General features: G+C 37.9%; 1 protein-coding gene across 1 annotated transcript; it reads left to right on the top strand.

Moving 5' to 3' along the window:
- Positions 1 to 9,920: 9,920 nt before the first annotated feature.
- Positions 9,921 to 11,495, top strand: LOC109177512 (putative UPF0481 protein At3g02645). Its single transcript, XM_019326883.1, has one exon. The coding sequence runs from the start codon at positions 9,921 to 9,923 to the stop codon at positions 11,493 to 11,495; it is 1,575 nt and encodes a 524-aa protein (XP_019182428.1).
- Positions 11,496 to 13,500: the final 2,005 nt, after the last annotated feature.

The raw sequence follows: 13,500 nt of genomic DNA, 5'->3' as shown, positions 1-13,500 counted from the left end.
AACCTAACCTATTTTAATTCCACCTAAACCTTAAATTCCCACTTTGTTCAAAATCCCCAAATTTAATCATCTTTTTCCCCAATTTCACCCAAATCCCTAAATCCCCAAAATTTTTCTCCTCTTCTCCTTTTTCCTTCTCCCTACCCGTGAACCACCCTAACCCCATCCCCAACCCGTAGCATCCCTTCCACCCGTCGCCGGCCACCACCGAACCGCCACCCGCAGCCGTCGTCGTTCGCCGGAGCCTCGCCGCTGTGTTGCGTCGCTGAGAGAGAGAGAGCGCGCGAGAGAGAGAGAGAGTGCAGCGAGAGTGTGGGTGTGAAGAAGAAGTTGTGGGCTTTGTTTGTTGAGCTTTGGATCATCTCCTACCATGCCTAGAAGGTCAAGTTTGGCTAGGAAAGCGGAATGGGTGGATGCCCACTACCTTGTGCTTGAAGGTAATGCTTTTGATCCGGAATCTTTTTCAAGTTGCTTGTTGGATTTGCTTAAGTTTCAAGGTTTGTTGGATGGGTTTCTCGCCATAAGGGCCGAGACTTACCCGATTTTGGTGAAAGAGTTTTACCGTCACATGGTTGTGACGAAGGAAGGTGAAAGGCTTGAGATCACTTCTAAGGTGAGAGGTGTGAAAGTTGTGTTGTCTGAGAAGAGGTTGGCTCAGTTGTTGAGTTTGTCTGCTACTGGAGTGGCTCAGTACAGTGGCCATTCTTGGGTTAGTACGGATACCATGGGGTACCGTGACTATTTGAGCTATCTGTTTGGTCGTACGAGTGGTTTCACTCAAGCCTCTAGGCCGGAGAAGAAGTGGTTGTCTGCGGAGCAAAGGATCTTGGTGATGTTGGTGTCAGATTGTTTGTTGCCTAATAACAACAAGACCAGTTTGTTGGGTAAGTTGGAATGCACCTTTGCTTTCTGTCTAAAGAATATGGTTAAGTTCAATCTGCCTGCTTTGATGATGCAACACATGGTGTTTTGCCGGGATCACAATCGGAAGAGCTTGCCGTATGGAATGGTGCTGAGTTGGATCTTGGTTAAGAAAGGTGTTAGTGTAGATGGCTGTCTCCAGAAGGCCGTGGGAAAGATGGTGTTGGATACCGCCAATCTCCGGAGTTGTAATCTGTTTCAGTTGGGTAGTGGTGAGTACATCACGCTAGAAGAGGTTGCAAGGAAAGCACCCGTTGAACGGGCAGAGTTAGCTGCTGAGCTTGGTGTCCATGCCGGGAAGTTGAGCCTTGCAGTCCAGAGTTTGGGTGGTGACGAAGAAGTTGAGGAGGAAGCGGATCAAGAAGAAGAAGTAGGAGCACCGGAGACCGCCGAAGCTGAAGTAAGTGAATCAGACAGTGAGGAAAGCCGGAGAAGGAAGGAGGCTCGCACCAAGAGAGAGCAGGACGTCGTCTCTATGCTTCGTCGGCAGAACAGTTTGATCGCCGAGGGCTTTGCGTTTGTGAAGGCGCAGTTCGTCGCAGTGCATTAGAGGTTGGACCAGATTGAAGCCAGTTCAAGCCACAGAGACGAAGACGAGGAAGAGTCTGAAGAGGCCGAGGAGTCGGAGAGTGAGGAGTTCTAGTTTGTGTTGCGGTAACCCTGTTCGCTTCTTTCTTGTTGTTTCTTTCTTGGTCGTTGTTAGCTTGGTGTTAGGTTGTTGTGTGCTTTGTGTGCTTGCTTGTTTTTCTTGTTGCCTTGTTGTTTAGCTAGTGTGCTAGTTGGTGTTTGGAGTTAGTTGTTGAGTTCTTGGTTGTTGTCTAGAAGTTGGTTGTTGAGTTGAGGTTAGAGTTCTTGATGCTCAATCTACCCGTTCTTTTAACTCTTGACCAATCCTTGAATTCGTAATGTCTTCTTCTTTGCTTTGGAACCCTTGTGAGTACTTTTGGAGTTTTGACCAAAAGAGTTGTTCTTGGATTTCTTGTCACAATTTCGTTTCCTTGTTACCATTCGCTTTTAATTCGTTGTACCCAAGTTTCGGGGACGAAACTTCTTTGAAGGGGGAGAGGATGTGACACCCCAAAAATCCACACTCCAATCCATGAATTAATTGAGTAATTAATTCTATTTCTTTTGAGGAATTGATTCCTAAAATCCTGATTTTTAATACTCAAGGACTAGTATTTGACTAGACTATCTTTAAGTTGTGTTGTACCTTGTGCTTAGAGAGGAGTTCCCTTGTTCCTTACACTTTCTAAGGGTTAGTAAGGGTAGCCTTGTCTTTTCACCATGAGTTAGTATTGTATCCTAACCTAGAAGACTTCTTCATTTCATTCCTTACAATTCCTAAAAAATATCTCTACTTTCTCTCTAGAAAAGAAGAGTAGCTTATTCTCCAAGCCAAGTTGAGACCCTTGTCAAGATTCCAAGTTTTGCTTCCAAGATTCAACCTTTCACCTATTTGGGCATCTAGAAGGGTAAGATCTAAGCTTGTCTAGTCTTTTTGGTTCCATCTTAGTTGTCTTTTTCTTAAAAGTGAGATATTTATGATCTTTTGGTTTGATCTTGAAGTGGGTTTGAGAAGTGAGCCTTGTGGAGAGCTTGTTGTGGTGTTAGTGAAGTCTTTTGGTCTTCAAGAGGTAACCCATGCTCTACAAAACCTATTTTGCTTACCTATATGTGATTTCTTGGATTCTACTTGTTCTTTGCTATGAAATGTGAGGGTTTATGCATTTATCTTGTGATATTGCATATCTAGAGCTTGTATTTAGGGTTCCTTTGTGCCATTGCTTGGAATTTTCCATGGTTCAAGTCATTTTGTTGTGTTTGGTGAGATTTGGCATGTTTTGGACTTGAATTTGTGTTTGGAGAAGAAAATCCCCGAAGGGATTTGTTGTGGAACAGGAATGTTCCCGCGGGCGGGGCACCACCCGCCGGCCTACCCGCGGGTACAGGCCTCGTGGGATATTGTTCCCGCGGGCGGGACCACGGGTGGGGCACTACCCGTGGGTCCACCCGCGGGTACATGGTTGTAGTGATGTTGGGATTTGTTCCCCGTGATTTGGTTGTCTTGGTGTTTGATCTTTTGACTTCCCGTTGTTCTTTTGTGGAACTATTTGAGCGTCTTCTTGATGTTTCGTAGGTCTAGAACTATATGGTAGGTACCCATGTAGGACTTTGGTGTCTTGAATCGTGCTAAGTGTTCAACATTGTGTTTCGTTGGACCAAGAGGTGTCTTGTGTGTTCCTCGGAACTATCTTGAGTTTCCCCGTTGATAAGCATGCTAGTTTGTTGTCTTAATGCTAGCATGTGTGTTGTTTGTACCTTCCGTTTGGTTGATGATAACTTGTGTTATCCATCGTTGTTGTCGTTGGGTTGTGACCCGTTCCTTGATTGAGTATGTTTCATACCTTCGTTGTAATCCGTTGTTTGACTCTCGTGTGAGTGGTGGTGCGTGTGTGGCTCTACCTGGATTGCACGATTAGTGTTATGGGACACTAGTGACCAAGGTATTGCAGCGGTCCTCGTGGTGGCCGTGACGTGATTATGGAGTTGTGGCCTGAGTGATGGGTCCACGTGATTGGGGGATAACATTGTGTTATCCGGGCATGTGTTGCCGTGATTGGTGGTGGTTCGTTGGTGGTTATAGGTGGGGGACGACGGTCCCGGCGGAACAAGGTTGGACTTGGCTGTACAGGGGATTTTGGAGGTAATGGTTGGCTTGAAGGTACAAGGTTGGGGGTAGCCATAAGGTTGGAACAGGGCATAAGGAAGGCATACCAAACTCGTGATGGGTGATGTTGCGAGGGCTTCTAAAGCCGGTGTTGTGTGATCTTCTCTCGTGACGTGTGTAGTCACGGAGGCTTGTGGTGTTATGGCATGTGTTGCCGTTGGGTGAGTCTTTATCCTTGTGTGTGGTTAACCTTTGTGGTTTGGGATGTGTTCCCGGTGTTATCCTTGTGAGTGGTGAGTCTTGTGTTGACTGTTGATCTTGGTTTTGACTTATATATATGTATTCCGTTTCGAAAATGGTTTTTATACCTTATATCTACCTATTTATGATACTTAACGGTATTGGTGGGTTACCAGCATTATTCGCTGACCGGGCGTCGTCCCAATGTTTATCTTTGTATCTTTCAGGTGGTATTTAGACGAGAGCGATGTCTAGAGCCTGGTAGCTTAGCACCGTTGTGTTTTTGTGGCCTGTGCGCCAATGTTTTTAGACTGTGTAGATTGATGTATTGGGATAGTATTATACACTTGCAGATTGTTGCCTTAGCGTTACCTAGTGTGGTATACGTGGCATAACACCCCTTTTTGGATTTCTTTTATCCAGTTTCCATTTATCTTTCGTTGTGCTAGTTTTGTTGTTAATCTGCTTGTGTTAGGGCTTCAATTGGGCCTTGTGTTTTGGGGGGGTGTTACAGGGCAGGTCCTTCTGGTTCCAACTCTGGCACAACTGCGGCATCATCAACTACATCTGCCGTCTCAACCCCAACATCTACTGCGAAAAAATGACACAACGCAGAGAGCCATAACCAAACACGATAAACCCCATAACATCAAGATCACTAACCTAAAATCAAAGAGAAACTTACAACACAAACACAAATGCATACAATCGAATAACTTAAAAGAGTAGCACCATTTATAAATAAATGCAAACGGTAACATACAGTACAATCGAGTAAATTAAAAAACAGATACATCTAAGCATATAACAACAACAAGCAATGCACAAAGCTATCCTCTATGCACAAAGCTGGACTCCATACAAATAAACCCAACGCTTCGAAAAAAGAAAAAGAAGAAAAAAAACCCTAAACATAAAAAAACCCTAAATCGGAACCCAAATCCCTATCCGCCGGTAGAGCCGAGTCCACCGTCGATGACTACTCGGACTCAGACCACCGTAGACTGCAAATCCACCACCCATAAACGCCGGCAACCTCACCCACTACGCAATATGACTACAGACCCAAACATACGAACACCCACCCCTTCGATTCGGAGCAAACCTCGTAAAAAAAAAAAAAAGCACACATAATACCTAACAAAACGACAGGGCGAGGAATGGAATACCTGGCGACGGCCCGGAAGAGTTGCTACGGAGTCGCTTAGACCGCCGGACGCGCAGACCCGCCATGACGAAAAAACCGGACGACCTCTACGAAGGGAGACGAACACTACAACGGGCGGCGAAAAGACGCTCACTTGATTCTACTCTGCGAAGCGATAATGACTTCTAGTGGGGATACCAAGAGTGAAAATATACGCACGCACAAAGCCCGGCGCCAATAAAGTCATCCCATAATTAAACACTAAGTCAAATTACAAAATTAGCCCTAATCTCCCATCTCCCTTTAAGCGCGTGGGTGAGAGATCTGGGCCATCCGTAACAAAAATCAACGATCCTAAGAGGGGCTCACGATCTCACCTGACAAGGGGGTGCACCGAATTCGAAATCTATATATATATATATATATATATATATATATATATATATATATATATATATATATATATATATATATATATATATATATTAATGCTCTTTGTAAGACTTTTACTTAACCAATTAAAGAGTTCCATCTTTCCACTCTCTCCTCACACCCCAAAAAAATATTATTATTATTATTATATTAATTTAAGACTACCGTCCAATATCAAAAGTTATAAACAAAGTTTGCTTACATCAGGTTTGTATAATATGGTACCTGCACAAGCAATTCATTTTCAGAAGAGATACCCCAATCCTCTTCATTTACTCACGTTCTTAATTTCTACTTAATTATATATTAATGTATACATCTTAATTAATCATGCGGCTAGCATCTTTATGTACGTAATATGTTATTATATAATTAATAAATTGGCAGACATGGATCACAATGCCGTTGGTGTAAAGTATTACCATAATATAATGTCCCAAAAGGGATAGTCAAATGAATTGAACATTGGTTCCAAAAAGAAAAAAGTGGATGGATTTTTTTATTTTTCTAATAGAAAGTCACGAGTTCGAATATTGTCAATATACTCTAGGTCAAGCAAGTTCTTCGCACAAGTTTTTTTAGTGAGATTTACATCAATTTCTTGTTTTAGGAGCGGAGTTAACACAATACATATATTTGGAGAGTTCAGGTGAGAACATCTCTCAATGTAAAAAAGTGTAAAATACATCCACACCCTCCATCTTAAGAAATCAAATGCTAGGATTTATCATTACCAAACTTTTAAATTTGCAATAATTATAAAATGAACTCTTGTTTTAAAAAATTTCAATAATTATAAAATTCACTCCATGTTTTTTTTTTTTTTTTTACTAAAACCCTCAACATTAATGAATATAATCCTAATGGATGGCTGAGATTAATCTCCACTTTTTACATGAAAACCCAATAAATAAATAAATAAATAAATATATATATATATATACACACACACACACACACACACACGCGCGCTTAGGATCCCATGAGAACACACCCGAGGAGAAAATAAAAAATCAATCACAGCCTTACATCTGTAAAAATCGGACAGATCATATTAGATTTTTAAAAAAAATGTGGTGGCATTTTCATAATTATCGTCAACTTCAGTTTGCAACTTAGAACATTATATTATGCATTCATGGATAACTTTTAAAAACTGAATGAAAAAACGAAATGTTGAATCTAAATCGTAAATGTTAAACCCTAAGCTGTAAAAAGTGTATTCTTAAACCAAATAAAACAAAAAACTCAAGTCATAAACTCTAAATTTCAAACCTAAGTGCAATGCATTTTTCACATTTTTGCAAGTGCAAATTTTTAATACTAAATGTGCACTTTGTTAATACTAAAATATATATTTTGTAACAACTAAATGTGCATTCTTGAAAAATTCTGAGATGTGTAGATTTTAATGTTTTAAATTGCATAGTAAAATTTGTAATAATTATGAAAATATAATCATGTTTTTTTAAAAATATGATCTGATCTGATCTGATCCGTCCGATTATTTCATATCCAAAGCTAAGATTGATTCTTAATTTGTTCCTAAAGACTAATTTGATTCAATACCATATATATAAGCAGCCCCCTCTTGCATGAAACCGCAGCCTTTCTGACCACACATTATCTAGCTAGCATGTAGTTATGAGTTATTTATTTCTGGTAAGGCTTACCATTTTGAGATCAAATAAAATATATAGGAAGATACAAAATAAACATATATTATATTGACCTAGTTTGTATTGTCGCTTGTTCCTAGCTATGCAACTGTTGTTAATATATTCCATATATATTAACAATAATAGTTATATATCGCATGCATGCAGCATATGGCAAAAAGCATGTAGTTAATTCTCAAAGTATGGGTTGACTTGATTGATGATTATCATCTATATGATATGATTTAAATAAGAATCAATCATTTTATAAATGCATTAAAATATAAGTGGAGATATCCAAGTTTACGAAGTTACTTTGACTCAATCATCTATGTAATAGTTAATCGTTATACAGTCCACATTAAAATATAAGTGGAGATATCCAAGTTTACGAAGTTATTTTGACTCAATCATCTATGTAATAGTTAATCGTTATACAGTGGACTAGGGTTCACAATATAATGGTCCTATACAACGTCGTTTTGAACTTTAATTTTAACGAAGACGTTTGTTGTTCAGTTCATGTTACGAAGTTGTTTTTTTTTTTTTTTTTTTTTTTTTTTTTTTTTTTTTTTTTTTTTTTTTTTTTTTTTTTTTTAACTGTAAAGTATGTGTATGTATATCATGTTATGTGTTTCTGTATATCATGTTACGAAATTCTATACATTAAACGTAAAGATTCTGTACATAAAATTGATTAGTAGTTGTATAACACAAAACATATTGTGTGTCTTATTTTACGAATTTATATCTTGTATTATGCACTTATGTGCCTATATGACATAAATTATTTACATAAATCAGATATGAGAATAAGTAAAATAGAAAGCATTTATATGTATATCGTGTTATGTGTTTCTGTACATTATGTTACGAAATTCTATACATTAAGCGTAACGATTCTGTACATAGAATAAATTAAAATTTTGTGTTGAAACATGAGAAACGGAAAGTTACAGAATCTGTTAAAAACTTAAATATCAAATGACGTCGTTTTGATCCAGGGTCCACAATGCTATGTGGACCCTGGTCCACCATATAAATTGCCTGTAATAGTTCGTAAAAATTGGCAACAAACTCGCAAATTATTGTGTGGACCATGAATATCAAGCACATTTTTAATATACTAAAAGTACATTATTTGTATATTGAAGGTACAATATTTTATAGTATATATAAAATAATGTACTTTTAGTACTCAAATAATGTACCTTAAAAAATGTACCTTCAATATATTAAAAATATACTTTTCATTTATGGTAAACACAATTGTGTATACCATGGTCATGTAATAATGATTGAACAAACTCACCATGTATAAGAAGTGCTGTGGGAGTTGAATCTTATGACTTTGAAAAGATGGGCTTCAATCTTATTAATATCATGTTTGAAAAAATCGCTACGTGCCCCTCGAGTGCTCGGATGTGTCTAGGTGTTTGTGTATTTTTTATTTTAAAAAAAATTATTTATTTTTTTAAGACTTCATAATTATTAACTATTTAATACTTTAATAGTTAATACTAGTCGGTGCCTAGGGATCCTAGTCGGCACCTAAGAGGCCTAGGAGGCGCTTAGGCAGCCTAGTCGTCGACCGCCTAAACCACCGATTATGGTGATACGCTAGGTGGCTGGCCAGCGCCTAGCGCCGCGCTAGGCGTTGATTAATTGGTGCCAATGCGGGATTTTTGCAACACTGATTAATATAACTATTTTTTTTTTTATTACAAGAGAAATCTACAATCACTACTCAAACATCGAATAAGCTTTATTTAAATGTAATAATTTACAAATTAAACCATATATATAAAATCAACCCTAGTCATGTGTAACTTTTCATAAATACGTACAATAATGCTTATAATTCTCTTAAATACATACATAGGGTTGTAAACTTGTAATTGGAAACTAAATTTCCAACTATTTTGAAAAAAAATTGTCGTCTAGCTAAGCGAATTGAAAAGTTTCAAAAAACTAAATACCCAAAATGGTTCCTCGACTATAACTAAATTTACAAATTGGTCCTCGATTTTCAATTTCAACCAATTAAGTCCTTAACTTTGTAATTTTAACACAATTTGGTCCTCTGTTTATTTGACTGTTTGTTGACTGTGATTTTTGAGGATATATATGTAATTTCATGGTCCATCGTCGGTTTTTTAAGGTTCTGGTTGCATTTCCAGACCACACTGTTACATTTGAATCCACTGTCGAAAGCAATCTACCAAATCCCGTCGCCTTTCTTCATCCTCCCTTTGGATTCAATGTAATTGAGTTCGTACCAGAGCAAAGAAGACGACGTGTTTCCGAACCTGTGCAACGTCATCCTAGAGGCCTCCACGTGCTCCGATGAGAGCTGAAGGTTCTTCTGGAGATCGTCGATCACAGTCAACAAATGGTCAAATAGATGGATGACCAAATCGTGTCAAAATTACAAAGTTAAGGACTTAATTGGTTGAAATTGAAAGTCGATGACCAATTTGTGAATTTAGCTATAGTCGAGTGACTATTTTGGGTATTTTCTCATCCCTTAACTTCTTATAAATACAACAACATTTAATTTGAAAAAGAAAGTTTAATTTCTCCAATTTGTCAACTATATGTCTATATATGTATGGGTGTCATCATAGTCTAATCATGTCATTATATTGAGTTTATATTTGTTAGAAATGCACACTATTCATGAGATAGACATGCAAGGAGTATTATTATTATAATTATAATAATAATAAAGACTTAAACCAGCTAGCCCGGCTTAGCCCTCCCTACCTCTATATAAGCCAAACCAAACCACCAATTTTTCTTCACAAACCCTTTGAAGCAAAGAAATTAGAAGAGAAAAAGCACCCAAAAAATGGCCTTAGACAAAAACCCAATAAGTCCAAAAACTTCATCACCCTCTAGTGCAAGGCTATGGGAAGAAAGAATAAGCAATGTGTTCAAGAAAGAATCTGAAATTCATTTTGATCATCTCCCACCCCTTTGTGTTTTCCAAGTCCCAAAACTTTTGATCCATCAAAACCCACAAGCTTACACTCCTCAATTAGTAGGCATGGGGCCTTACCATCATCTCATGCCTGAGCTCTATCACATGGAGAGGTACAAGCTTGCAGCCATTAAACAGATTCTTGACCCCTCACAAATCCTCAACTTTCAACACATTGTTGTTGATAAGTTGAAGCAAATGGACCCCATGATTCGTGCGTGTTACAGCAGGTTCATGGACCTCCAAGAAGGCACTTTGGCTTGGATTATCGCCATTGATGGCTTGTTCTTGATCCACGTTTTGCATACCCTTTCGTCCTATGATGATTTTCGAGGTAGTGGATGTCTGAGTGGTGACAATATTCTCACTCGGGACATAATCCTCCTCGAGAATCAGATTCCTGTCGTTCTTCTTAAAGAAATCTTGAACCTGGTTGAACTGTCATCACCTTTCGATGAAGTATTCTTGATGTTGTTGAGGTTTTGCGAGGCGCATTCGCCGTTGAAAATCTCAATGGAATCGAGGAATTTCTTCAATGATTCCCGACAACCTCTGCATCTGCTAGATCTCATGTACCATTTGATTGTCAAGGATAAAAGTCCAGAATCCTGCGTTGAGGTTCCAATACAGGAGATACAAAAAGGCAGCCCTGAAACCAAGTTGATTGTCAATGAAGAAGACGACGACGACCAAGATCAAGACATGTTCGAAAGCTTTGAGGAAATTATAGATTTTGTGGAATCTGTGGGTCCTAAACCCACTCGAATGATTATAAAGCCGGTTAAGGATGTGACAAACGTGATTCCATGGACCACCATTTCAGGTCTGTTCAGGACAGCCACAAAGATCGATGGAGACGATGAAGATGAGATAACAATCCCTTCAGTGGCGTCCTTATGGCGCTACGCTCGTGTCAAATGCTCACCAATTCTGCAAGGAGGGAGCATCTGCAACATCGAATTCGACGAACACGAAGCCACCCTTTACCTCCCAGTCATCACTCTAAACTCATGCTCGGAAGTTATACTGAGAAACCTCGTAGCATACGAGGCTTCCATGCTCAAATCAACCTTGGAATTCGCGAGGTACGTGAATCTGATGAATGGGATTGTGGACACTGCAGAGGATGTTAGGATGCTTAGGCAAAATGGGGTCATCAAGGGCACTTCTACTCTCAGTGACCAAGAAACTGCGGACCTTTTCAATGGTATGAAAAGGTTTTTCACGAAACCAGATAAGAGATCCAACATTGAGGTTGCCATCAAGAAGGTGAATGAGTACTATGATAGGAGGATGATTGTGAGGTTGTATAGGAGGATGAAGAAAAATGCAGATGTCTCATGGAAGATTTTAGCTCTTGTTTCATTCATTTTAACCCTAGCAATGTTGGCTTTCCAAACATTTTGTGAGTCCTTCAGTTGCAGCAGATTTTGGGGGGCTTAAATGATTTCTTAGCCCTACCAGCCAACCTGTGATATACTCTGATCTGATTAGTATTAAGTCAAAAACTCTAGCTAGTAGCTGATGTGTAATTTTATTTATTTATTTATTTTTTATACATGTATAACCCTCAGCGTCACATTTCAATGAAATTTCATTTTTTTTATATTTACATAACAGTTAATGTTACATTTTAATGGTAAGATGTTGAACTAAGCTCTCAAGCATCGGCCTAACATTAATAGATTAATATACATTGTAATAGTTTTGACATTCTTATTATTTTTAGATGATTGTATTATAGTCAATGCTGAAGAAGGTGTTATGCGCTAGTCGGATGCTTGGGGGCTCCTAGCGCCTAGGCGGCCTTGTATTCGAATATATCATCTCCACGTATTTTTCCCACTCAGTTGTTAGACTGTTATAATCTCTCAAACTAGTCAATATATTGCATATGTTATATGGTTAGTTGAGTACATGGTTGGAGAAATAGAGAAGGTGAGTAGCCGTCTAGCCGAGTAGGCAAAAAAAACCACTCGACCAGTGAAGCGCCAACTCGGCCGAGTTAGGCGCCCAACTCAGCCTCGTTAGACGCTCAACTTGATCTAGTTGGGCGCTCAACTCGGCCTAATTGGGCGCTCAATTCGGTCAAGTTAGGCGCTCAATTCGGCCAAGTCGGTGCCTAGTCAGCCAGTTAATCGGTCAGCTGATTAAAAACCGCCTAGGGCTAAAATCGCATCAACCTATATAGTGCCTAATCGACGCCTAGGCAACCGCCTAAATAGATTTTTACAACATTAATTATAGTACATGATACTGTAAAAATTTTCCCAAAAATGCATATCTTCTGGTTAGGGATTACGGAGAATTCTATGCCTAAAACTCTTAAAGTGCCACATTCCCCATACGGAAAGTTGCAATGATATATTTATATTTTTTATATAATGGAACATGATTATAGTATTATACCTTTTAACTGTACTTTTAGATTGGAATGCAAAATTTCTAATAGCATTTTCTTATCTACGACTCTACGAGTAATTTTTTCCATCAATTCTATTCTGTATAATTTGTTTTCTTTGAATTTCAGGTGTAAATTGGTTAAGGAATGATCAGGGCCGTTCCATTAAATATAGGGGCCCTGTTTAATTATTTAATTTGGACCTTCATTGTTTTTATTACGAGATGCAATCTAAATATAATATAGTAAATAGACAAAGATAATAATAGATAGATAAAAACATAGGGAAAAAGATTTTTTTTAATACTTAAATTTCGCTATAATGACAGAGATTTCTATTTATAAATGTAAGGAACATAATCCCCAAAAACCTAAATTGCAAAATAGATGTTTAGAGATCTAGAAAATCTCTATGTAATTGAGTTCAAATTCATTTGAACTCCAAGTTTTTGTATTCTATAACAAAAATAAAAATGTAATTAAATTTTTTTTGTCCAAATATAAGGCATAAAATTTTAACAAAGAAATAATACAATTCAAAAGTTAATTTAATCGTGCCATTTTTCGTTCATATTTAAATACAAAATTATTCACCAAAATTTCAATGTTAATTCATTTTAAAGTTTTATTTTCAATTACAATTAAGACCAATCTATGAATTCAAAAATTATCAAGTATTAAAAAAATAGATTATATCTATAATATTTTTTTAAAAAAAAATTGGGCCCCCGAAAATTGGGGGCCCTATGCGGTCGCGCCGGGCCGGCATGGCCAGGACCGGCCCTGGGAATGATATATACTTGTGTATTGTTGAATGGTGGTGTTAGGATTAAGCACTTCAAAAATTATAACTAATATCAAATGTACAATTTTATTTAATTATACTTGAAAAAGTGCATGTATCTTGAATGCAAGACTTTCTCCTAAGGTTTCTATTTATTTTTACATTCCGTTATTAGTTTGGAGTAATGCTAGGTTTTGTGCAAGAATTAAAACGAATAAGAACAAGAGTAAAAGAGGAACCAGACACCAGGATATGTTCACGCA

Source organism: Ipomoea nil, unplaced genomic scaffold (assembly GCF_001879475.1).
Source record: "Ipomoea nil cultivar Tokyo-kokei standard unplaced genomic scaffold, Asagao_1.1 scaffold0176, whole genome shotgun sequence".
NCBI lineage: Eukaryota > Viridiplantae > Streptophyta > Magnoliopsida > Solanales > Convolvulaceae > Ipomoea > Ipomoea nil.
The sequence above is the reverse complement of the archived record's forward strand: the minus strand, read 5'-3'. Positions and strand labels throughout refer to the sequence as shown.